Raw genomic sequence first — 27,705 nt, 5'->3', positions numbered from 1 at the left:
AGGGGTGCCTGGATGGCTCAGTCATTTGAACGTCTGACTCTTGGTTTTGGCTCAGGTTATGATTTCATGGTTCTTGGATTCAAGCCCCACATCTGGCTCTGTGTTGACAGTATGGAGCCTGCTGGGAATTCTGTCTCTCTGTACCTCCCCTACTCTCTCTCTCTCTCTCTCAAAATAATAAGCCATCTTAAAAATATGAAATCATGATTACTGTTCATTAATTTTGTGACTCTACAAACAAACACTGAGCTATCCAATATATGTTTTTTCATTTGGAAATGGCAATTGTGATATCAATTCACTTTGTGTATTATGGTGGGAGGCAGTGGAGTGAGGTAGAAAGAACTGTGAGAGCTGCAAGGTATGGTTTATAAACACTGATTTGCTGTGTGATCATGAACAGTTCATTTCACCTGCCCAAGAATCCATTTCTTCATCAACAAAATAAGATTAGATATGAGTTTGTTGAAAGTCTCTCCTCCTACAATTCTGAGTTATAGTTTAAGAAATAAAATGTGAAAATCTAAGAATTAAGAACTGTATCAGCAGAATTAAAGAGTTAACCAAAGTTAAAGATAGAAAAATTTCTTTACACATCTGTACAGTCTTGGTTTCTTAAGTAAATGGAAACTTAGAGCACTTCAATAAAAGAACAGAGCAATATTTGCCAAGAAACAGAACAAAATTTGAACTTTCTCTAAGGATATCCATGAATTTGACAGGCTGATTATATTTATGTTTCAAAGAGAAATGTAGCCAGGAGTGCCTGGCTGGCTCAGTCCAAAGAGCATATGACTCTTGACCTGGGGTTGTGAGTTTGAGCACCACATTGGGCATAGACTTTACTAGAAAAAATAAATAAACTTTTTAAAAATGTAGCCAAAGATCTGTGAGATACACTGAAACATTACTTCTCCTACCTGCTACAGCAAATGAATTATTGTTTTTTACAATCAAATTAGATTGAAGACTTTAGAGAAGTATAGTCATACCCCCATGGACTATACTTATAAAGGTAACAAGTTGCACCATCATCACTTTCCCAAAATGGTCTTAATTTTCTAATGCTTTTGGTTCTATATGAGCCATACTTTCTGACAACAAAGAATCAGGGAAATAAATTATTTGTTCCCTAACAATGATTAAACTAGAAGAGACCATGGTAGGTGTGTCATAAATATTGTTAACTTAAAATAGCAAGCAATAAAAATAGAAGAAAGAAAGAAAGAAAGAAAGAAAGAAAGAAAGAAAGAAAGAAAGAGAAAGTAAGAAAAAGATAGATGAAGGAAGGAAGGAAAGTAGGAAGGAAGGAAGGAAGGAAGGAGGGAGGGAGGGAAGTGAAAAGAAGGAGGAAGGAAGGGAGGGAGGAAGGGAGGAAGGAAGGAAGAGAAGAAAAGAATCAGGATGACACAGTACCTGGAAAAGTTTTCAATGGTGAAGCCAGCTGGCTTCTATTTAGGTGACTTTCAACTAAACTGTCTAGGCTTTTGTAATGTGGTACAGCAAGTGGGGACAAAGATAATTTTGAATTTTTTGTTAAATGTGCAGTAAGATACAATCTTCTATTTGTCCAATCGACAAATAGTTATTGAGTACTTCTTCCATGTCAAGCACATACTGAAAATGATGCATTCTCTCACAGAGTTTATATTCTGGTGGAGGAAGATAGATACTAATGAAACATAAGTAGACATCACTGTAACAAGTGATGACTGGGGGTGGTTACTTTAATTCATCAAAGAAAGTTTCTTTGATAACATTTAGGCTATGATCTAAGTAACATGAAACACAGTAAAGAAAACATCCCAGCCCAACTAGTACAAAGGCTCCAAGGTAAGAATGTACTTGCTAAATTAGCAGAATAGAATGAAAGCTAAATGGCTGAAACATAGTAGAGAAGGGAGGAAAGACATGATGAGTTTTCAGAGGGAGAAGAGGCATAAGAGATTTGTATTCTACTCTAAGGGTTACAGGCAGCCCTTGAAATGTTTTAATCAGGAAAGTGGTGAGATCCAATTTTCCTTTAAAAGTATGATTTGTATTGCTGTGTGTGGGAGGAAGCCATTGTAATAATCTAGGCAGGAGATCTTGGGGCTTAGAGGAAGGTATTGTCACGGATATGCAAAGAGATGGAACTTTGAAACAAAGAGTCCATGGGACCTGCTGATGGATTGGAGGATGGTGGGTAAGTGGGAAAAAAAGGAATGGAATCAAAGATAACTTGTAAAGTTCTCTGGATGGATGTGTGTGGGGGGAGGGGGGGAGAATATACTAGAATGAGGAAGACTGGAAGAGGGGTAGTTTGAGGGAATGGAAATTAAGAGATTTGTTTTGGGCTTAATTTTAAGATTCGTATTAGACAAGTCAAGGAGAGATGTCACATAGACAGTCAGGTATACGATTTTGAAATTCTGAGAGTACACAGGGGCTAGAGTTAAGAGCATTTGATGACATTTGAAGCTAGCTATAGGACTGGACAAATCACCTAAGGAGACAATGTAGTTGGAGAAGAGAAATGGCTCCAGCTCTCAGATGGAACATAAGAGGAAGAGCCAACCCAGAAGCCTGAGAATATGGGGCCAGTGAAATAATAAGAAAAAAGGAAGAGCATGGTGTCATAGAAGATGAGAAGTATTCTGGGACACCCGGGTAGCTCAGTCAAGCATCCGACTTTAACTCAAGTCATGATCTTATGGTACATGAGTTTGAGCCCTGCATAGGCCTCTGTGTTGTCAGCACCGAGCTGCTTTGGATCCTGGGTCCCTCTCGCTGTCTGTCACTCCCCCGCTTGTGTGCATGCATGCTCGCTCGCTCTCTCTCTCTCTCTCTCTCTCTCAAAACTAAACATTAAAAAAATTTTGTAAAAGTGTGCTGCTGAAGAGTGTCACTTGTGAAGAGTGCTGCTTCACGCTTTGGTAGATGAGAGTCTGGGGCCAGCAACACGGAAACCATTGAGGATCCTTAACATTTTTCTTTTCTTTTAAAAATTGTTTTTGAAAATAGTTGACACACAATGTTACATTAGTTTCAGGTGTATAACATAGTGATTCAACTTCTCTATATGTTGTGCTCTGCTCACCACAGTGTAGCTACCATCCGTCACCCTATGAGGCTGTTAAAATATCTCTGACCATATTCCCTGCTATTTCTTTGTACAAGAGCAGTCTTAATGGAATGGCAGAGACTGAAGTCTGAAGAGAATGGCTTGGGAAGAGAATATGTGATGAAAAGGCAGATGGAGAGAATATAAAAAATTATTTTCAGCCATTTTGCAGTGGATGGAGCAATAGGGGATAGCAGCAGGAAGATGTGGAGGTAGGGGAGTTTGCTTCTTTATTTGTTTTTCTTAAAAGTATTGCTGTGGGGCGCCTGGGTGGCTCTGTCTGTTTAGAGTCTAGCTCTTGATTTCAGCTCAGATCATGATCCAGGGTCATGAGATCAAGCGTTGTATTAGGCTCCATGCTGGGTATGGAGCCTGCTTAAGATATTTTTCTCCCTCTCCCTCTCCCTCTCCCTCTCCCTCCCTCCCTCCCTCTCTCTCTCTTTCTCTCCCTCCCTCCCTCCCTCTTTCCTTCTTTCCCTATTTCCCTCTTCCCCTCTTCCCCACTCTCTCTCTCTCAAATAAAATTTTAAAAAGGTTTTGCTAGATGAGTGTGCACATCAATAGGATTAAGCAAGAGAGGAAGAGGTGATATGGAAAGGTCACAATTCTAAGAGTACAGTCATTGAGAGGATAGAGATGTGGGATCCAGACACAAGGTTTAAACTTTGAAAGCCAAGGGATGTTCCAGGAGGCTGCTTGTGTAATGACCTCACCTCTTCTCTTAATTTATGTGCCACTGCATAGATTATTTCATTTGATTCTCACATAATTCCCATGTATCCAATCATTTCCATTTTCAGAGGAGAAAAATAAAGTTTAGAGAAGTTGGATAATTTCTCCCAGAATCTTCAGTTAGTAGATAATAAATCCGGAATTCAAATCTTTCTTGCAACTCTAACCTGAAGCCTCTTTTCACTACAAAATACCTTGATGAAGCCACCTTTTTAAAGCTCTTTTCAAAGCAACATGACAAATGTTCACAGTGTACCAGATGCAAGAAATACAGTTGCTTTGATGCCATTATTCCCATTTGGAAACTTAGTGATCAGCAAATTGTTTGGTAATTTCAAGTTGGAAATTCCTGGAATCCACTAATATGGTAGTTTAATATCCACATCATTGTTTTCTAAATTGAATGACTGCTGGAATATAACAGGGCCACACTTACAGTTGCAACTAATTAGCTAGTGAAGTAGATCTAAAATCTAATGCCTTTCTCAACACATTTGGTTCATATACTTGCTAACCAGAAATTGCAATTCATTTTGTTACCATCTTAAATGGAGTTCTATGCAGTGAAAAAGCAGTAAAGTTAAATACCTGATTATTAAATTTTAAAAAAAGTTAAGGTGGGGGAAATACAAATCCCAATCAAATTGTGGTGCAATACAAAGGAATTGAATTTAACAGCAGATGTCCTGGGTTCAAGTCTTAGATATAGTAAACTCTCTTGGAGATCTCTTTCAAGTTGTTTGATTTTTTGATTTCCTCATTAGTAAAATGAAGGTAATAATACTTAGGCAAAAGAGTTGTGAGAAACAACTAGGATAATCCAATGAGATAACTTTAACCTTTAGCGTGTTTTTTAAATTTATTTTGAGAGATAGAGTGCGAGCAGGCACAGGGCAGGGAGAGAGGGAGACATAAAATCTGAAGCAGGTTGCAGGCTCCAAGCTGTCAGTGCAGATCCTGAAGTGGGTCCCAAACCCAGGAACCATGAGATCATGACCTGAGCTGAAGTTGGATGATTAACTGACTGAGCCATCCAGGTGCCTCACAAAGAGATAACTTTATAAACTGGGAGTACTTGTTGGTTGCTATTATTATTTATATGATACTACATGGTGTGCTTTCTCTTGTATTTCTGAACAAGCATTGTGCACCAAATTCATTCTCCGTTTTGATAATGATGACTATGCCTTATGAGTACTTGCATAAAAGAAAAGAAAATCGCCTGCATAGGAACACCTCTCATTCTGCCTATTCTAAAAAACAAATTTCTTGAAACTGCATCAGTCACATTTTCCCACAGAAGCATGTCCATTATTGCTACCATAGTACTCACTTCAGCCACGTACTCATTTGAATAACAAATGTGCATTGAGGGCCTATTATATCCCAGGCTCTGAAGGAACTAGACATGAGGATAGTAAAAGGATTGTGACACATTTCCACTTCTCCAGTAGTTCTCAGTATAATACAAGACTGTCTCCTCTGTATATAGTTGTTTATCTATACATCCCTCCTCTCCACGTTCTACTTCTGCCTCCAGTTATGAGCTCCAGAATGCTGAGACCCTGTCTTGGTCATCTTTAGCTTTCTTTATTTTGCTGATTACAATTTGTTGCTCATAGTAGGTGTTCAATGCATAATTATTGAAGAAATATTTTTAGTGTGTTTTTGAAAATATCAAGGTATACTAGTGGACTAACAAGCAAGATGTGTTTTTCTCATAATGTTTCTCTGGTTACATTTAACTGCAAGTTAAAATTAGATCCTTTTCTTTTTTTTTTAAGAAAGAAAACCATAGCAACTGTGATGTTGAATGTTTCACAGAGCACATTTTTAAGGATTTTTCTTTTTCTGAATTGCTTATGTTTGAGCTGCCTATTTCAATCAAAATTCTAATAAATAATTTGTGGTACTAATAGCCATATAAACCACCAATTGTATTGATGAAGCAATGGAAACGCCCACATAGAAAAGAATGCTTGATAAAATATTTGAAGAAAAAAATAAACATGTTGAAAATCCACTGGATATATTTAAATGGTTACTCCCTAGAAATGGTTGAACATTAACCTCTCTTTGTTTCTTATATTTGTATTTATTATAAAATCTTGGAGTTGTTCTAATATTTCATTTACGTATTTGCTGGAGATCTTTTTTAAGATATGTGTCTATGAGAAAATCAATTTTACAGTTACTGTCTTCTAAATTAAAGAATGGACATTTTTACAGAATGTTATCAGTGAATACTTCTTTGACATACATAATGATTGTCTAATAGTTTTCTCTAAAAGTATTTTTATTGAAGTAATGATTAAAGTGTAACTCAGTGCCTCAGGAACACTGACTAATGTCATGTTAATCAACTTGACTACTAAAAAAAAATGAAGAGGTTGATAGTTTAAATCTAGTTGGTACATGATTCACTTGAACTATCAAAGAAGAAAATGTACTTTATCCAGGACCAAATTTAAAATAATTTTTTTTTAAATCTAGCAAAACATCTCAGAAACTACTTTTGCAAAGTTACAGGCCATATCCTTATAAAAATCCAATTTTGTTTCTCTTAAAATGTGTAAATTAGCCTTTGATTCACAGCATCCATATTGATCAACATCTATTGAATGCCTACTCTATGCAAAGTGCTGAACTAATGTGAAGATAAGTAAAGCATATTTCTGCTTTTAGGGAGCTCATTGGAAGAAATAAGTCATTCACGCATAACTGCAATGTAGAAAATAAGTGATACAAATGTTTTAGGCAGTCTGAGGAAGGAGAGATGGATAATTTCTAGCTAGGTTTGGGCAGGTAGAATGAGGTGGGAACAGGAAGATGGAGAATTCTTAGCAGACAGACTAAAAATGAATATCTTTTGGAAGTAACAAGTTCAGCTTGACTTAAGAGCAGTTTATAGAAGGAGTGCTAAATAAGTCTGGAAACACACATTGGGCTAGGTGGTGAAAGGCCTTGAATTCCAGATTATTTAAATGGAGTTTTATAATATTTTTAAAAAGCTATAAATGAGCAGTTGCATAACCCTTCTGGAGATATGCAACAATTTTTTATAAAGAATAGGCTCTAAATCTTAAAGTCACCTGATTTGTAACCAACACTGAAAAATATTGATTAAGCTGTACCATACGTTATCAGCCTGAACATTTAGGCCTTTTTCAGACATTCAGATATTTATTCTGGTTTTTTGAGGGGGGCTGGATTATTATTTCTTGTATAAGTTTGGAATAGTTGAACTTCCAGATGTTTAAAAACGAAATATCTACCCTCTGATTTATTCCTTCGGAGTGTTTTTTTTCTTCATTTTATTATTGTTTCTTGTACAAAATTGCACTGAAGACCAAAATTATGATTTCTGTAAATGGTTTAAGGACTGATGCAGACATATTCAGATTCCTGTTTCTTTCGAGCAATAAAACTTTCCATCTTGCAATGAAAAAGGGCCTGGGAAGGAATATTGGAGTGGGCACTTTGAAGGAAAAATAGTCAGGGGCGGGGGGAGAAAGCAGGGGAGAGAAAGGAAAGGAGAGCAATTATCTTCTAGAAGAAATGGTCATAAAGATAAGTTTACACATGTATATGTGTTCAAGAAATGTGAAATAAATGCAGAAGAGATAGGTAATGCTGCTGTATATGCTAAAAATGTTACTAACTACAACCAACCATAGATATTATGATACATTTTAATCATAGGTTCTTGAAAGTAGAGAGCTTAGAAAAGATACATGGAAGATACAATGAAATTTTGGAGTAGGTCACCCACAAGCAATCCCTGTTTATATTTTGCAGTCTATTGTAAGAATGAATATTAATCCTTAAAATCAAATATTTTGAATTAAAACAAGTGTCAACAGCCACATCTCTTTTGCTTCACAAATAGCATTAGATGAAGAAGGGAACATTAAGTATAATTTCTATAATATTCATTAGAATCCATTTGTATTCAGAACTTAGCCACATTGTGATTTATAAATTTTACTCAAAATTTCATACAACATTTACAAAAACTATATAATGCGAGTACCTGGGTGGCTCAGTCAGTTAAGTGCCTACCTCAGCTCAGGTCATGATCTTGCAGCTCATGAGTTTCAGCCCCACATTGGGCTCTGTGCTGACAGCTCAGAGTCTGGAGCCTGCTTCAGATTCTGTCTCCCTCTCTCTCTCTCTGCCCCTCCCCCACTCATGCTCTGTCTCTCTGTCTCTCAAAGATGAATACACATTAAACTAAATAAATAAATAAACTATAGAATGCTTATCTGGGGTATTGGAGTTGTGCTACTTCCATTTCTACATCTTGCTACTGAAAGAAACTTTTTAGTATAGTTGTATATTTCTAGTGTTCATCTACCAAAGATCCTAATTCAAGGACTGAAGCTAACTTTTACTCAACCCAAATCATATGTGGCACAAAAGCAAACATAAGATAGAGTGATGGCCAACACAGTTTTCCCCTCACCACTCTGACTAGCCACATCAGTGGCCCAAAAAATATATTGGATGCCATCCATGATTCCAAGAGAAGAAAGACAACAGAGCCTTGTACAAAGTAATGCTGTGTTAATGGGGCCTATGATTCCCAGTCATGGAGATCTCCTTAATATTGAGCATAATACAGACTGGCAAAATTTTATTTTTTTAGGTATTTTTCCCCATAGACACACAACTCTAATATTGTCAGTATAGCTCTTCAGGAGAAATATTCTAAACTTTTAAACTTTTACAAATTAACATTCAAGACTGCAATTACTGGAATTATTGAAACTTGATTTTTCCTATGAGATAATGTGGACCATCACAGTAGGGTTTTTGATATGTCCGTGTTTCACCTAAGCCCTTTCTGATGACACAAATGTGTAATGGTAGGGAGAAGAAAAGTACCCCAAAGGTTACAGCTATATATACAGTTTTGGTTTGTCCTTTACTTTCCTTGAGAATTACTGATCAGGGGCACCTGGGTGGCTCAGTTGGTTAAGCACATCCAACTTTGGCTCAGGTCAGGCTCAGATTATATCTCATGATTTGTGTGCTCTAGTCCTGCATCAGTCTCTGTGCTGACAGCTCTGAGCCTGCTTTGGATTCTGTCTCCCTCTCTCTCTGCATCTCCCCTGCTGGCACTCTGTCTCTCCAAAAATCATTTAATCATTTATTCATTACCAGGTCAGAGTTCAGGATGTTGTAAAACTTTTCTATAGGCAAACTACTATCTTCAAACAAAAGAAAATAATCAACAACTTTAATAAAATTATTAAGTTTTGAAAAGAAACTCAAGACTTTATCTTCAGCTAGGTACTGTCCTTGTGGTAGATGAGAAGAAGCACAAATGTTGGCTTTTATGTCATTGCTATCTTATTGTCACCCTCAGCCCTTATTTCTTGCATTTTTTCTTTTCTTTGTGTTCTGATGTAAGTTCTATCCTCAAGAACAGCATGCTAATAGAGGAAGAGAGTGGAGAAGTCTAGGAGTAGAGAATGGAAGTCTTAGGGAGGAAATAGCAATCCATGTTGTATTATATAGTGGTTAAAAAACTACGGACCAGGGCACCTGGGTGGCGCAGTTGGTTGAGTGTCCAACTTTGGCTCAGGTCATGATCTCATGGTTCGTGAGTTCCAGCCCCACATCAGACTCTCTGCTGTCAGCACAGAGCCCACTTTGGATCTTCTGTCTGCCCCTTCCACCCCGCTCTCTGCACCTCCCCCACTCATGCTCTCTCTCAAAAATAAATAAACATTTAAAAAGCCAATGATCAATAATATGACATAAATAAGCAACTTACCTTCTCTATCCCTTAGTTTCTTTGGAAAATGTTGGTTCTTATTCCTATATACCCTACAGAGTTTCTAGGACAAAAGCTGATAGGTAAAAGAGTCTCAAAGAAATAGGATCCAATGATACTACATAATTTTAAGTCTGAGAACATTTTATATTTTGAAACTAATCTAACATCAGAGATAGTATGGCTTTGAATCTAAAGACTATTAGTTATTATATTTTTGAGCATTAATGATTTAAGAAACTGTTTCATCTTTATAGAAGTACAGCATTGATAATATTGCTACAAAAGTATTAATACTGTAGACTCGAGATGGCTACACATTAATGTGAGGTTGAAGGTCATGTTCTGCTATCAAATCAGTTCTGAATAATTGTTATCTTTAAAGCTGTTTAAACTTGAGATTTTCATTACTAATAGAAGGAAGAAATTGAGGAAACATTGTGCTTACAACATTTCTGAAGCTTTTCAGAGGAAGCAGCTGTGGTTTCTTTAGAATCCCAAGTCTATTATGCAGGTTAGCAGTATATTTTATAATGAGTTCTAGACCACCTGCCTTTCTGAGAAATTAATATTGAGATGAATTTTTTTGGTCTTCTTTCTGTCCTAGTGCCTATGTATAAGGTTTTCCTATTCAGTGAGTTTGGGCACCCCATAAAAATGTTCATTCAGTGTTGTTCAACTATAGATGATTATTTTTAAAGACATTGTCTAAATGTGTTTTCAACAAATTCTTGGTGAGTTTTGAGATTGAAACATACACTTCTCTAGTAAAACTGTCAGCAGATAATGTACATACAGTTTTACTTTAAGGTAGTAAATACTCATAATGAATAAAAAAATGTTTCAAATGAATTTGACTATAGTTTTAAACCATTGTAACTTCAAAATATTGTTTTAATTATTTTCCTTCTTCTCACCCTTACAGGAGTTTCAGAGGGGAATCAATGGATTCAGGAAGCAGTAGGAATTTGGAAAATATGGTGAATAGGGACTATCCTGATCAGCTTGTCCCAAAGATAAACACAAACAAGAAAATGTCTACCTTAGCAAACCAGCCACGCATCCTGGAAATGTCACAAGAAGTTAAGAAAAGTTGTGGAGATAAACAGGTAGAAATCACAGTCGAAAGAATAAAAATAGCAAAGAGCATCAAAGAAAAACAAAGCAAAGATTTAGAGAAAGTGGCCTTTAAAAGAAAGGCAGAAAATGAAGAAAAGCCAGCTGGAAAAAAAGAGGCAAAGATAATGGAACTTGACAGCACGTTGATCACCTTGCCTCTGCCTCACATCCCCTTAAAAAATATCATGGATGTGGAGGCGAAGTTGGTCTATGTCGATGAAGAGGGCGTGAACTATGAGTTTGTAGAGTCCTTCATGTCTACTGGGATTCGACCATCATGCCAAGCTGCTGAAATTGCAGACCCTTTGCATGTAGCTAATTGCAACTTTCTACCTCAGATTGACAAATGGCTTCAGGTAACCTTAAAGGATGCCAGCTCTTGCTACAGACAAAAGAAATACGCCGTGGCAGCAGGACAGTTCAGAACAGCATTGGAGGTATGGGATTAAAGAATATGTAGATTGGTGACAGGAAGCTGTGAAATGGAAAGTGTGATTACATTGAGCAGCTCTGATCATACTGTAATAAACAGTGATCATGGAGTTAAAATATTGAATGATTTCAGGATTATACAATTTCCAGTTTACATAAAGCAAATAAGATATGCCTGCAAATTATATGCCTGTGTGCACTTGACATATAGAAAGCACCCCAAAAGCAAACTTCATGGTTTTTCTTGGTTAACAAACTCTGCAGTGAATGGCAACATATAAAAATGCAGTTGGTTTTGTAATTTAGATGTATACCTATAAAAGCCATAAAGTTTTAATACAGTGGTGGTGGGTAGAATATAGATTCCCTCTCTAGAAATAGGCAGTTAATGAGTATATGAATTTCCCCTTTTGATATGTAGTTTTCATGATTAAATGTAACCATCTTTATGGTTTAGCATGGGCTGATAATTTATGCCTGATACTTATTAAAAATAAAATAACACCATTTTACTTTATCATCAAATTTTACTTTCCTTCCCCTTCTAGTGAGCTTTATAAATATTTATTTTTCCTCTTTGCAAGCAGGTAAATTGGTCAGTATTGTTTGTGGCATAAAGAAATAGCCCATGGACTAAAACAAACTTGGAAATCACCACTAAAACACAAAATTTGTGGTGGGAAAAATTGTTCCAACTTATGACTCACTGAACCTATAAAAGGACCAAAGTATGTCACTAAAAGTCCTACTGGCCTGACAATATTGGTGACTGCATATTTCATTAATTACAAAAAAATTGTAATGCATTCTACATGTGCTTGGTGGCCACTAGAGAATAAAAAATGGTTTAAAACATGGTCCTTTTCCTCTACCAGTCTGGTGAGGGAGACAAACAGGTAAACCAGTTAAAAAGAGATAGCATAAGGGGCGCCTGGGTGGCTTAGTTGGTTAAGCGTCCGACTTTCGCTTAGGTCATGATCTCGCGGTTCGTGGGTTCCAGCCCCGCGTCGGGCTCTGTGCTGACTGCCAGCTCAGAGCCTGGAGCGTGCTTCAGATTCTGTATCTCCCTCTCTCTCTGACCCTCCCCTGCTCATGCTGTCTCTCTCTCTCTCTCCTAGGAAAAAAAAAAGAGAGATAGCATAAAAGGGCCATGGATCTACCATAAGACAGGAAGAATGAGCAGAAGTTAAATGTGACGTGTTTGTGATAAAGATTTAAAGAGCCAAGTATTATTTATACTGTTATTTGCAGGCTAAAATGACTGCATTTACAATGAGTTATTAACGACTAACATCAGACAATGGTGCCCCTAAATATTTTTTAAAAAAAACTATTTAAGCTTAGAAAAAGAGGCCCAAAGAGATATGAAATGATGAGGTAATGTACAAATAGATGCATCTATAAATATTTCTGTTTTCACAAAGGGTCATCTACACAAAGAAGGGAAGAGTGATGCATTATGTAAACTTGTGAACTATGGAAAAAGTGCCCCCAAATTAAGTTATTCACAAACCACTGAGAGTCCTATGCTGTACTTTTGAGTTAAAGACCAGAGCTTCTGGCTGAGGAAAGGGCGCTGAAGAAAGGCTTCAAGATCCCTGAGATCTTTTGCTTAGGGCCATTTTCAGCTAAAATTGTTTTTTGAGGGTGGGGGGGAGCAGAGTATAATTTTGAATATGAAGAAAAATAATCATTTTGGAAATGAAAAAAAAGCATAAAATAAGAAAGGATATCAACCTCAAATTAAGTCTAGGTAGAAGCAAAAGGTATCCGTACTAACTGGAAGAAAATATCTGGTTTTCCCATAAAACCCAATCAATGTTCAAAATTATAAAATCTGAATCAGGTTTTAATGACCCCGAGATGTAATTATTCTAGAAAATGCTTTTGTTCTGACTCTCCCTTGTACACAATCTCTCTCTCTCTCTCTCCCTCTCTCTCTCTCCCTCCCTCTCTCCCCCACCTCTCTCCACTACCCCCCCCCAAAGGTTTTAGGAAAGTGTTGGATGCTGACACTAATTACTGGTAATTAACAAAGGTAATTATTTTGAGACCAAAACTTAGCTTAGACATCTGGCCTAGCTTTTGTCAATTATCTTGGGAGTTAACTTTGAAATTTTACCTAGAACGTCTCTAATAAACCAAAGCTTCTGGGAATAGAAAAGGTTTTTAACCTCTTTAATCCTTTCTTCCCCTAAATTTAACTTCCTCAATACCAACTGTTCTTAAGTATTATTTAATAGATCTCTTCCTTTTCATTATGTCCTAACATGGCTTTGAGTAGGGTAGGATGGATGGCAGAGACCAAGACATAAAGATCACACCTGAAAGATAGGTGTACCAACAAATATTTGAGTGTACATAGTGTAGGATTAGGTTTGGCCACAAGTGACAGAAAACTCCAAACAACAGTGTCTAAAGCAAGAGGGTTTATTTTTATTTTTTCACATAAATGTGCATAGTCAAATGCTGGTATGGTATGATCATTAGAGTACCACATTCTATTTTGTTCCTCCGGATGTGATTTGACCTCATGATCTAAAATGGCAGCTCCAGTTGGTGTGGTCATATGCACATTCTAACCAGCCAGAAGGGGATAAAGGAAGGAGAGAGATACACTGTGTCCCCATACACTGGGTCTCCATGAGCACAATTCACAGAGGTTACACACATGATTTCCATTTTTCCCCCATTGATTCAAATTTAGTCATGTGGCCACACAAACCTATAAAGGAGGCTGAAAAATGTGGTCCTTATTCTGGATGGTCGTAACACTCAGGGGTTCTGTTACTGAGGAAGAAAGAGAATGGATATTGAAGGATAACTAGCAACTTTCTGTTCGAGTGCTTATTACGTGGGAGGCATTGTGAGGCATACAGAATGCTTGCCAAATGGGTGATACAAAGTCAGTTATAGGAGTATACAGAAGACTGGTTGTGGTTAAAGATAGAACCACAAAAAAGAAACAAAAATAAAAACTAGGGAAAGGCTCTGGAGATTTGTGAATATTTATTGACATGATAATTTTCCAAGCCTCTAATAACTCCATTAGGAATATTCTACTTATATGTTAGTTTCCTTATACTCTTGACAAAGTATTAGCTCCTTTTGTTTTCATAACATGGTCACCCATTAGATAGGCAAATTTCTGATAATGTTTTAGAATGATTAAGATGAAATGGTAAACAGTGATTCAAAAGACAACAATTTAGCTTCCAAAAAGCAGTCAACTTTAATCTTTTAGGATTGCAAAACATAGGCATTTATTTATTTAATTTATTTAAATGGGATAGATGAAATAATTTATTTTTATGCTTTATTTTTACTATATAAAGTTGAACCAGTTGTGTAGGTGAGATTAGTGCTTAGTTCTGTGACCAACTCATCCATCTTTGTTAAGTTTTATTAAAATCAGTCATTATTTGCTCTTGTGTTTATATTCGCATCAGAAGACATACCAATAGGGCAAAAGGTAGAAGCTGAAGATAAAAACACATTCATATTAAATCACATTTGTATGCCTAGATCCTAGTCCCTGTAATTTTTAAAGGACAACTATTATTTTTTTTTCTAAGTAATCAAAGACTTGGTGATAAAGAGCACAGGAAATCATTTTGATAAAATACAAATCTTTGCTTTGTAGGCAGATTACTTAGAAGGTAAAGGAGGAAAACCTTTCACAATCTCTTATCAGGGACAGACCAATAGTCCAAGAAAACTTTGCCCTTCTGGCAGATGAAAGAATATTAAGTTCTAGTTTTTCTTAAGGATAAGTACATTAATCATATCAAAGCTTATTGAAAAAACTTATAACAAATTAATTTTATCCAGCTTGATTACACATAAAATTACTTTCCCAAGTTTCCTTCTTCATAATCCTTCTACAACTTTTTTAGATTCAGATTCTTTCCCATTTTTTTTTCTCTTTTCTACATCTGTTTAGGATAAAATCCCCCTTTTTCCTCAACAAAAATGCATCTCCATTCTTCTACCTTCTTTTATTTTACACATCTTACTTTACTTGCATACAGAGATATTTCCCATATTATTTCGATGAGCTTTAATTATATATTAGAATTTTCATTCTTTTTATAACCTTCAGTAAACCATTAAGAGAAATAAGCCCACCAACCCAATCAAAGGAGGGATGCAGAGACTCTGAGCACAGTGAACCAGGCTTTAATCACCGTTCTTTCAAGAGTGGGTGTCTCTGATGACAAGCACACTGGGGCAGTTACAGCAGGCGATTTATTTCCTAGTGTGCAAGTCCCTCCCCTGATTCCTCTTTGGCTGAATACTACAGAGGTTACGGCCTTACTGAGAATTTGCCTATGTCTATGTAAGGCAGAAAGTACTCTGATTGGAACAAATGTACATTCCTTAAGGTGAGGCAGAGACTTCAGTTCTTGGGTGCATGCTCATTGCAAGGCCTGCAAAATGGAGAGGGGAAGAAGAATCAGGAAGTGTCTTAAGGGTTTGGGACTCCATTGTGGGGGGGTGGTTTCATAAATATTTCCAATAGGTTGTAAACCTATTGTTAACTAGACAGCACAGCTTTTATTTGGTATTTCTGAAAATCAATCATCTCACTTCTCACACAATTGTGAACTATTACATTATCATTCTTTTTTTTTTTTAATATTTTTATTTATTTCTAGGAGAGAGAGAGACAGGGTGAGCAGGGCAGGGTCAGAGAAGAGAGGGAGACACAGACTCCGAAATAGGCTCCAGGCTCTGAGCTGGCAGTCAGCACAGAGCCCAACGCAGGGCTCGAACCCACGAACCGCGATATCATGACCTAAGCGAAAGTCGGACGCTTAACCGACCAAGCCACCCAGGCGCCCCACATCAGCATTCTTTAGACTGACAAATTTACATTCTATGATTCTTAGAGACATACGCTTCCTTAGAGTATAATTTTTTCGATGTGACATAAAATACGTTTACTGATCGATCCAGATATCTTCCACTCCTTTGTAAAAAGGATAAACCTATGTTCAGTAATTAATATTTCTGTTTTATCTTATTTGGAAATGAGCTGGATATTTAATGAATTTAACTCACTTCATCGTTGAACTGAGAAAAACTTTCAGGTTTCAGGTTACTACAAAGATTTGGGGAAACTATTTGAAAAGTTTACCTAAAAACTTTTTATCCTACTTACATGTATTTTAATTTACTTGTTCTTAACAATTATGTTTACCCACAAAAACTTTGTGAGACATTCAACTAAGTCATCCTAAGTTATTTTTTTGGCCAACAAATTTCAATAGAGATAACAAGAACTTATTTGATTAGTAAACCCAGGTGGAATAAAAGTTTTATATTTAATGTGATAACACTAAAGACATGCCTTAAACTGGCTTTCATGTACTGAAGTGTATAACTAAAGATTTGCCTTAACTTAGCTTTTATTTACTAATGATGAATCCTATATCATGTGAACTTAAGAATCATTTGGATTAATTTCTATATTTCTGAGAGTTTTAGAATACCGGATCTTTATAAGCACTTGCCTTCAAACCAACTAAATAGAGCTCTTTTACAAATTATTTTTGGCAATACCACTCAGCAGTAGAAAAATAACACATATCTATACACATATTTAGATACATAAAAACGTACAGACACAAACAGAGACATTACAGTTTCATTTAAAAATCTTAGCCATAAAACAGGCACAATAATGTAAAATTCATTAGTTATAAAAGAACATTTGGAAAAAGTTAAGTTTTTCTGCTCAGACGGCTAACACTTTTTCTACTAATGTTTATGGAGAAGACACTTAAGATTTGTATCTGGCCTTGATGAGTAAACTCATGGAAGCTGTGGAGCAGTTTGTATTAAAAAAAAGAAAGAAAGTCTTCCCCCCGCCCCCCCACTCCGTTGTTTTTCCCTTCATTAAAAGTTACCTCCCTGAAGTTTTTACTTAAAGGAGATGGCCTCGATAAGAGTCTATATCTCAAAGGCACAGAGAAAAATGTAAGTTCCTCCAAGAAGGACTTTGGTTTCCTAAGGCCAATATTTACAAGTCTATTGAGATAAATAGGGGAGATTTTAGGATTGGTTAAAAAGGGATGGATGAACCCTGAGCTGCCCCTAGAGCTGCATTTTTATTTTTGCAAAGAAATGTAAGATAAGGACAGTTGTTCTCAATTCCTCAAAGAATTGGCTCACAGCCTAAATGACACCAAGGGTTGATCCACCAATGTAACTATATTATCTTTTTCAGTAAATTCTTTTTCAAAGCTCTCTTTTTTTCTTTCTCACTGGTATATAGCTTAGGGGAGGAAGCCTTAAAAAAAATCTTATCAGACTCTGCAATTGGGCCATTTTTTTTTACCATAAAGCTACTTTGTAGCTGTTGGCCAAGACAAACAGTAAATATTTCTGACAGGACTGAACAACCCCTTGGATTTAAGAGGTGTCCTCAGATAAGGTGCAAAAGATATTTTTATTTCCTCTCTCTACCCAGTACTACAGACAGAGAGCTGGGAAAGCTGAATCTAGTAAGAATTCTCACTCTTCGCTGGCTTCTGGCTGCCAGTTTTCCAGGATCCCATCTGCAAATTCTGACTGGGGTTTAAAATGGAGAATGTAGCTCTGATATTTACTAGGATTTGGCAAGGCTTTCATTAAATTTATTTTTAGTTTCCTTTAGCTGTTTAAAGGAATAATGTAGCAGTTTACCAGAAAATCAGTGGGTCCCATAATTTGGGGAGGAGGCCATATGGGGGCCCTCCTTTGAAGGTAGATAATGGGAGCATTTGACTTGCTATTAAAGAATCTGTATAAGGCCTTTGAGGACAACCTCTTTTCCAGTGTCCCAGTTAATTACAACTAAGACACCAATTTCTGGGCCAGTGTTTTGATGATGGATCCTAAGGAGGGTATAATGGGGGAGGCTTAAGTGTTAATTTAGGAATCTTCTGTGTCTTTAATTTTTCATTAACCTTTTGCAACAAAACTTTCCATGAAGTCATTTTGGAGTCTTGAAGCCTTTTGGAGCCTCTATTTAACAGATAAGGTAGGTATCCTATTCTGTTCATTTGATTTGGGAGGTCTAGCTTTTAAGAGTGCTTCTTAAACAATCTTATCGAAATAAGACCGCAATGGCCATTGAAATTCTAGGTTGTTTTTAGTAAGACTTTGCAACTTTTCTAGATATTTATAGCTGTTGGGACCATAGTTACTAAACATAAGACTGGCATACCAGAAGATGGCACACTTAACTCTTCGGAATTTAAAGATATTGTTTTTATCATTCACTCACTCACTCACTCACTCACTCATTCATTCATTCATTCATTCATTTTAGCTTAGCCTTTGGGTCTCTCAGAGCCAAAATAATACCTGAAAAGGATGTGCCACTGCGTTAAGAACTGTGTGAAGTTTTACAGTGTACCTCGTTGCACGGAAATGTTCTTGAGCTTGGCAGATGGCCCTAGTGTCAATCTAACCCATTCTGGATAACGAACATGGGAGACTTTGAGTTACAGAATGAGTGCTCTAACAGCCTTAAGTACTTGACTCTCACCCACCAGTTTTTGGTTTTTTTGTTTTCTGAGATTCCCATTTTTAGCAGTTAGCCTTTACCTCATGTGCACATTAACATACTGGCAATAACCAACAAACTGGGGACTGGGGAAAGGATTGAACCTGCAGACTTCAACAAACTGAACTAGGAATTCCACAAGAGTGCGGAAGGGCAAACTGCCACTAACAGTTCCCACATAGATCTTGGAGATACGATCATGGGCTGGGGGTTAGCTGTTACTGCAGAGTGACCAAGAGAAGGCTCTGCATGCACTACCAGCAATTCCCACCATGGAACCTGAGACAAGGGAGAGGATTGGACCAACAGATCCCAAAGAATAGGGGCTGTGGACTGATTCCAAATAAATGGAGTACTGCAGTTGCCACCAGCGGTTCCTAACATGGAATCTGAGGAAGGATTCCAAACAAATGGGGAACTACAGGCTAAACCATCAGGAGTTTCCCACATGGAATCTGGAGACAGAACCAAGGGCTGGGTTTTTTTTACTCAAAGACCTGGGAATTTGCAGACTGAAAAGCCAATTAGATTTGGAAAGCTCAGAACCAAGAAGAACTTACCCATGGCCCTCAGAAATAGTGAGAAAGATATTGGACTCAAAGAATGCTCACAGGGTATCAAGACTGTGTTTCTCATTGTCCTTGAAGCTGTTGAACATCTCTCCTTTAATCTTGCTGCTGCCACCAAATCTGTTAAAACAAAAATCCAAGTGAGTAAACTTAAAGATCTAATTTTATTCAACAGTCCATGAATCTGGCACCATGCTATCTAGCAGTAGAAAGGAGCTCTGAAGGGTTGTATGAAATGAAAGGTTAAAAAAAAACTTTAATGTTTATCTTATTTTAAGAGAGACAGACAGAATGAAAGCAGGGAAGGGGGAGAGAGAGAGAAAGAGAGAGAGAGATAGACAGAATCTGAAGCAGGCTTCAGGCTCTAAACTGTTAGCACAGAGCCTGACACAGGGCTAGAACTCACAAACTGCAAGATCATGACCTGAGTCTCAGTCGGACACTTAACCAACTGAGCCACTCAGGTGCCCATAAGATCGAAGATTTTAAAAGGCAGAAAAGGGACAGGAAAAGGAAATTATTAATAAAGAATGCATTATTTCAGGCAAGCTCACCCTTCGGGAATAGAAAGGTTCATCAGGTGGATTATACAAGTAGTGCTACCAGCTAATTTCATGTTGACTGGTTAAAGGTTTTATTTCTGGAAAACGAACCTGCAGTTCAGTTAGGTATTAAGTCTATTTGCTGACATGGAGCTTAGCACAACTAATTCCTTTTGGGGCTTGTTGCGTCTTTTTTAACAGATGGGACTATTATTCTTTTTTAAAAATGGTGAAAATATCCTTCTGAAAAATAGTGAAAAATGAAAAGCCAGGTGATAAGACAGGTTGAGCAACTTGCTCAAGGGGCAACAGCCAGAAGTGGTAGAATGGGAAGCTGAACTAGGGTGGTTTGGTTCCCCAATTCCCCCATATACCTTGCTACCATGAGTGTGAGTTTGTTGGAAATACAGAATTTAGGATTGTGTCAGACGTACAGAATCAGAATCCCAAGTGATCTTTGCAAACACTGTAGTTTGAGGAACATTGTACTCTGGTATGTGAACATTAACAGATTTGTCCTTCAATTAAAACTTTACAGTTTGGTTCTTAACTTAAAATGTTCTATGCCCTCACTAATTTCATAAGAAAGAATTTCTTTATAAGCAGTTTTTTCTATAACAATGAGTTAGAAAATTTGGATTCCAATTTGAGTTGGATTTCAAGGCCCTGTAAAATTTTTTCAAAAACCCCAAAAGTTGGTGGTGGAAGAAGAACATTACAAAAATTACAATCTATTATCATCATTATTTTATAAAAATATGGAGCAGTTTAACACCAAAGAGATAGAAAATAGAAAGGGCACATCTTCAGAATGAAGGATGTTTTAAAAATAAGTTATATGTTAATTTTATGAAAAGTTAACTAAATTGTCTGTATTTTTTATTTCCCCATGGGTCAGTAAAGCACTGGTCTGGGAACCAGCTTTTGGGAATCACTGTTCTAGAACACATTCCCTTTATGGTAAATGGTAGGTATCGTGGATGATTGAACCTGCACCAGGGCTTTCTTATGCGATTACTTCCAGTGTAATGGAATTTGGTATGAGGCAGGTCCATTTTGGAGCCCATCCAAGGGGGTTTATTTAATGAAGTAGCAAAGATATCTCATTATAGGGCAGCCTCACCTATAATTGCTCTGCTGAGAATAATTCTGTAGCAAATCTCTAGGGCATGAAAATGTGGACATCCCAGAAAGCTTAATTTAAATCGATTCTAACACACATAGTTCTTAGTGCAATATAATCAAGAAATGGAGAGTTCACCAAATTCTGAGTGCCTGTGCCTGTACTGTCTTTTTAAAGATATGAGTATTTGCATATGGATCCAGTGTACATTTCTTAACTCCTGCTGGGATCCAGACCCTTTTATTCAGCTAAGCATCACAATAACCCTCAAAGACAGATATTATCGACATCATTTTACAGAATAAAGAAACGGATACTCTAAAACGTAAGGGGGAAAATGCCACACTAGTTTCTGGCAAGGCTGAGATTGAATTTAGATGCCCTGATTTCATATCTGGAATTCTTGACACTATTGCTTTTCACTTAAAAGTCTATAAAAATTGTATAGGAATATTATTAAAAATGTAAATTCTTAGATGTTACATCTATGCTGGGGCACAAGATGCCTTTTTTCAAATAAGTTCCCAAACTGTTGGTCTAGGGACCTTTCTAAGTAGCAAGGATTTATTCCACATCATGATCATAAGTGCTTGCCACTGTCCCTCTAGCACGTTAGCGGCACACGCTTCTATAGGTCTAGCTTGCAGAGCCATTGGTGGCGATGAGGGTCCAGAGCTGTGATGAATTTGGAGTCAGATTATCTGTGATGCTGCTTCTGGTTCCTACTTACTGTGTGACTTTGAGCAACATCCTTAACTCCTTAGAACACTGTTGAGTAGGAAGGATAACAACTAATGCCCAGCTACAAAGTGCTTTCATATAGGATTACTTGTTGAAAATGTGATGAACCCAAAATTCATGTACAAGTTGCCTTTGTATTTTTCAAGTGCCTCATTTTCCTGAACAGTATGTGTATGTAACTTAAAACTTTAGTGCCCCAAAGGATTTTGCCTAATTTAGTGTTTATCATCATTGTTTTAATCCATATACTTGTTTTCCCTTTAACATTAAATATTTATAGTCTTCTTTTAACAGTATTTAAAATTCAATCAAAGCAAGGTGCCAAAATAATGTATGTTTTCTACTCTGTTCCCCCTTTTAGAACCAGTGATCTGAATCAAACATGATTTTGAACTATTAACTAAATTCTGCAAAAATATAAGCTTTCACCTAAATGCACAAATTGTTATGTTGGAAATATTTCATCTTTCTTAGTTGTCAGAAATAAACTGGCTGTTGAAACTTTATATTCAGGATTAAACATTTCAGCTTTTTAGCTTGATTGTTGCCATCTTTATTCTGTTCAGGGACACTATAACTAATAAGTAATGATAAAAGATATTTTTATATGTTAGGAAATTTACATAGCAGAAAAACACAAAATAAATGCCTCTCTTAACCTCAAAAATAAAATAATAAAATAAGATATATCCCTACAGTTAAACACTAGTTAAATATGACATATCTCTAGAAAAGCAGGATTTGCCTTTGTAAGAAAAGAAGTATATTAATACCACTAACGTCTAATAGCTGTTTCAGCCTATCATAGTCGTAGGTGCAGAGGATACAAATACAAGGTAAGTTCCTGTCCTCAAGAAGACAGAATAAGGGTTTGCTGCCCGCCTTCCAAGACTTCGTTTGCATTTTCAGATTATATATTTTTTTTAATTTTTAGTTTAGTGTGTTATTGTTTATATCTTAAAAGATTTTTTTTGAAATGTTTTCAAGGTGGATATTTAGAAGGACTTCCTACATATTTCAGTGTAATTTAATTAACTTCAGGGGTCATTAATCCCACCCTAGGGGAGTCAGAAAGATTAAAAGATTTAAGCTACAAAGGGAGGTTGACGATTGGTTAAAGGAACACAATATATTTCAGGCTGAGTATTATTAAAAAGATATGGAAATTGGAAAAATGTCTAAGGTCACTCCTCAATTTGATGGACCCTGTTACTATCGAGGCTTTTGATACAGATGGTTCTGGCCCCCCAGTGTGCCGGAGTCATCTGACTCCTGCTAAGCCCCGCTTTCCTTTACTGCATCAGAGCAGCCATTGACACAGCAAGGAAAGGAACAGCAATTCTCATCTGCACACAGCACTCCTAACATAAACTTGTGGGGAGGCGTGTGGAGAGAATCAAACGGAGAGAAAGAGTGAGAACGAGGACGAGTGAGGTTCACAAAGAGCCATTTGCTATCTCGGAGAGAACTGAGTTGTCCCCTAGTGGTAGAGCATGGGGGAAGGGGTGAGTAGGAGCAGTTTCAATAAAGAAGACTACACTATAACTTATATCACTTTACACATGAAAGAAGAATCACATTCCATATAAAAATATTATGAACCTTGTAGATTCTTTTTTTTTTTAAATTTATTTATAGGAGAGAGAGAGAGACAGCGTGAGCAGGGGAGTGTCAGAGAGAGAGGGAGATACAGACTCTGAAACAGGCTCCAGGCTCTGAGCTGGCTGTCAGCACAGAGCCCGACGCGGGGCTCGAACCCACGAACCACGAGATCATGACCTAAGTGAAAGTCGGACGCTTAACCGACTAAGCCACCCAGGCGCCCCAGAACCTTGCAGATTCTTGACATAAATACAACATTATTAGGGAGGCTATTAAATACATATATATAGATGTCTAACCCCACCCTCAGAGAGTCTGATACAATTGTGCGGGTCAGATAATGAATGACCATGCCTCGGGCACTGGTATTTTTAAGTTCACAAGTAATTTTATTGAACAGAAAATACCTGAGAACTGCTGAAAACTTTCTTCCCCTTTAAAATCACCTATAATAGGACTTAACCTGTGTGTGTGTGTGTGTGTGTGTGTGTGTGTGTGTGTGTGTGTTTAAGGGAATTAAGAGATAATATCTGAATATTCTAAAGCTGTTAAAAAGCATCAAGAAACTTTTAAAAATCATTGTTATGAAAATGTGTTCCTTGGAAATCTACACTTAAATAGTCCTCTCCTCTTTACTTAAAAAGCGAATTCACTTGATGAATACTTTCCTGTTAACACTAAGAAATACATTGATACTTAACTCCAGTCAGTGGTTAGTTAGTATGTGTCTCTGAAATACCAAATTTATCCCCTCAGTGACGATCTCATGAAAAGCAATTTATGAATCCATGAGAAGCTGAGGGAGATCTTTCCATGAACAGGATAATTTCCACAGTTTACAAGTGTTATGGATTTGATTCAAATGACAGTAAACATCAATGTAGCTTTTAAATATAGTTAACATTGTGTACATTGCTGCGACTCAAAACTCAGTCACAGAAGTTTTATACAAAGCTAAATTATGCTTCAATTGGATGATTCCATGTTGAGGTTTATACACACACACAATGGTGATTCTTATCCAAATATTAGATAATGTTGCCCAACATTTTTCCCACTACCAACTTTCCAAATTTATTGCAAGGCTTCCAAAGCCAAATAAAGTTAAAAATGGCAATCCTCTGTCTTTTTTCTCCCCGCCTTTCCAGCCATCATACACAATATAGTGTGATATTCACACAGATTCTGTGGGTGCCCAGTGGATGAGATCTACTTGAATTTGTTCACAGAAATGTATTGTAGAGTAAGTTTGTAGTTACTCTTTTGATTCAGATTATGTAGAAGAACGGCAGGAGAAATTTTTTATTTCAACATCCAGTTATTTGTTTAACTCCTCTGTTGCCTCATTTGACATTCAAAAAAATAGGGAAGATTTTGTTTCCACCTGGGAGATGATCCTGTTCCTAACAGAGAATAGGATATAGTTAGGCAGGAGGTAATAAAAAAGGGAAATAGATTTTCATTGTACTTTCTCAGTGTGGTTTCCTTGTTTTGTACCTAGAACATTGGATTCATACATACTTGAATGCCACTGCCAAAATATATTTTCTTTTCAGAAATAAACAATTTCTGGAGTACTTGTTTTGGTTCATGATGATGATGATGATGATGATGATGATGATGCTACCAATTGATGAATAAGAAATTATTGATTTTGTGGGGTAATTTATGCCAAGAAATCAAGCACAAATTATTAGGTGATCACTTTCTCACTACCTCGTATTGTAGACATTTCACTTGCCATGAACCAAGTATTGCTTCTAGAGGAAAGCAGCTAAGGGGGTGAGGCTGTGAGGGAACTAGAAACAGAAAACTCCAGGGTAGGTAAAATAGGAAGAAATTGAGGGCTGCCAGTGTAGAAAGTGCAAAGCAGAATGGGGAGAAATGGAGCTAGAGGAGCTGACAGCTTGCCAGGGAGCCATGCATGCCTTGTCAAGATATTGGACATCATCCAGTGGAGGACCGGAGGCCTCCTAAAAGGATTAATATAGAGAATGATGGAGTCAGATTTTTGTTCTTGCTATATCAGTCTAATGTATATAGAGAGCAAAATAGTGCTTAATCTCTGGGTTATAATCTGGTACTGTGTTGTGAAATCAATTTAATGGTTTGTGACCAGCATTGTATTTAATAGAAACATGGAATGGAATGGAATGGAATGGAATGGAATGGAATGGAATGGGAATACAGTATAATGGGAAATATTAGAGTTCATAGAATATTGAAAGGTAAGACTTACATTGTGAAATTTAATTTATATACCTATAAATTAAAATATAGATAGGAAGAAGAGAGAAAACATAAATGAATTATGTCTAGCTTTATGTGTTGGAGGGCAGGGAGGTGTCAGGGGTGTGATGTAACATACACTTCTTACCATGGAACTTGGTCAAAAATAATTGGAAACCTCTGGTGTAGAGGCAGGTTTGAGAGGGTAAAGACTAGAGGCCATTTGGAAGCTATACCTGTGATAATCTAGGTGAGAAAAGTAAAAGTCAGAATTGGATAAGCAATAATAACTACAAAGAAGAGAAACCAAAGTAGAGGGAGGGAGGGAGGGAGGGAAAGAGGAAGGAAGGAATGAAGGAAGGAAGGAAGGAAGGGAAGATAAAAAGATAATTTTTACCCATTGGTGGCAGGTGAGAAACAAGCATTTTCTAAGGATCAAACAAAGTGCCACCAACTCAGGAACATAAGCACGTTTAGGGGTAAATGGATGAATGAAATTTTGGACATGTTTTGTGTTAAGCCAAGTGGCAAAGCAGCACGCTTGTTGGATAGAGGCATGTAGAAAGCACAGAGGAGAGTTTATAACCAAAGATAGACACTGAGGAATCATCCATACCTGATACTCCCTGAAGTGTAAAAAAAAAAAAAAAAGGAGAAGGGACACTGGACTGCCTCAGTCGGTAGAGCATGCTGACTCTCCATCTCAGGGCTGTGAGTTCAAGCCACATAGTGCACTTAAAGTGGAAAGAGAAGGGAAGGGAAGGGATGGGAGGGGAAAGGAAGGGAGAGGAGGGGAGAAGAGGGGAGATGAGAAATGAATTCTGGAGAATGTGAGCAATTAAGGAAAAAACTATAATATTAAGAAATGATGAGACTAATTAACAGGGAACTCTAAGAAGTAACTCTTCATGGACTGAATGACTCAAGAAACTAGCTGGTTACAGAGTGTCTAGAGATAGAATTAAGAGTGAAAAATAATCTATTTGGCTGCCAAAGGTCTATGGAGAGAATAATTTTAATGGTCATCACTGCAACTCAACTTGGAAACCTTGCTTCCTCAAGAATGAGACTAAACACACTCTAGCAAGCCTGGGGAAATAGTTGGGACCCCAAAGGTTAGATTAACCGTGTTCACATATCCCCTATTTAGAATGTGGGATACAGCTTAACGAGCACAATTTGTACCTTAAAATTTCACACACTGGAAAAAATTAGTCTTTGCACAGTATATGGTTAAATATGTGTTATAATCTCAATTACCTTTGTTAAAAGAACAAACCATTATCTCAAACTGACACCTAATTTCAATACATAATCAAGTGAAAGCTTGGCTTATTTCTAAACAAAGCAGAAGTGAAATTGAAAAAAGAGGTGGGCACAGTGTCCAAAACATGAAAATATTTACTTTGATGATGAATCACAAAATTCTACTCCTGAAACTAATATTACACTATATGTTAAATAACTGGAATTTAAATAAAAAACTCAAAACTATAAAAATAATTAAAACAATAAACAAAATTTTAAAAAAAATTACCTTGAAGAGGAGAAATGGAACAATAGTTCAAAGGGAATATAAAGTGATGGGCAGATTTTCACCTTAAGAATAAGGACACTGGACCTGATTATAATGGATAAGCCTGTATAGAGAAAGAGAGAATAATAGTAATAAAAAGATGATTGCAAATGTGAGATTCCCAAGGAAGTATGAGAGGATGGGGGAGTGGAGACAGATGGAAAGATTAGATTTGAACATGAGGAAACCTGTTTCACTAAGATGGGAAGGAAGAGTTGTTACGGGTGGAGGGTTGAAGTCATTCTTAGCTCAGATTCTTTTAATTGACTTGGAAGCAGTCAAGGGATCTGAAACTTGAAACCGAAGACTGGATAGACAACGAAGACAAATTAGACCAGGGCTATATAGGATTAAGCCAGAGGATTCAAGGCCTCTTCAGGGAAGAGGGACCATTACTTTATAATGACAACAAACAACAAAGCTCTATGGTTTTCTACAGTGTGTCCCTGAGAATTCAAAGGTTTGACTGAGACATGAGGTTACAATGAGATGGCTGCAAGAGCAGAACCCTTTTGACTAATTTTGGGAGAAGGGTTGTAGTGGTGGGCTGGGGGTCTGGGCTGAGTAGTAAAGGACAGAAGAGAACTATCAGATTGAGAG

General features: G+C 37.0%; 1 protein-coding gene and 1 long non-coding RNA gene across 2 annotated transcripts in view; one reads left to right on the top strand and one right to left on the bottom strand.

Moving 5' to 3' along the window:
* The first annotated feature begins 3,270 nt into the window (after positions 1–3,270).
* SPATA16 (spermatogenesis associated 16) overlaps positions 3,271–27,705 on the top strand; it is a 208,960-nt gene continuing 184,525 nt past the window's right edge. The window contains exons 1-2 of the mRNA XM_039236522.1: positions 3,271–3,315; positions 10,543–11,173. Coding sequence (XP_039092453.1) covers positions 3,308–3,315; positions 10,543–11,173 — 639 coding nt within the window. The 5' untranslated portion in view covers positions 3,271–3,307. The remainder of the gene's footprint in view (positions 3,316–10,542; positions 11,174–27,705) is intronic.
* On the bottom strand, positions 15,332–19,409 carry LOC120234591. Its single transcript, XR_005529140.1, has 2 exons — positions 19,284–19,409; positions 15,332–15,598 (listed from the first exon to the last, which is right to left on the bottom strand). It is a non-coding gene; the product is annotated as an uncharacterized LOC120234591 (long non-coding RNA).

Source organism: Hyaena hyaena, unplaced genomic scaffold (genome assembly GCF_003009895.1).
Source record: "Hyaena hyaena isolate Hyena2069 unplaced genomic scaffold, ASM300989v1 scaffold_112, whole genome shotgun sequence".
Taxonomy (NCBI): domain Eukaryota; kingdom Metazoa; phylum Chordata; class Mammalia; order Carnivora; family Hyaenidae; genus Hyaena; species Hyaena hyaena.
The sequence above is the reverse complement of the archived record's forward strand: the minus strand, read 5'-3'. Positions and strand labels throughout refer to the sequence as shown.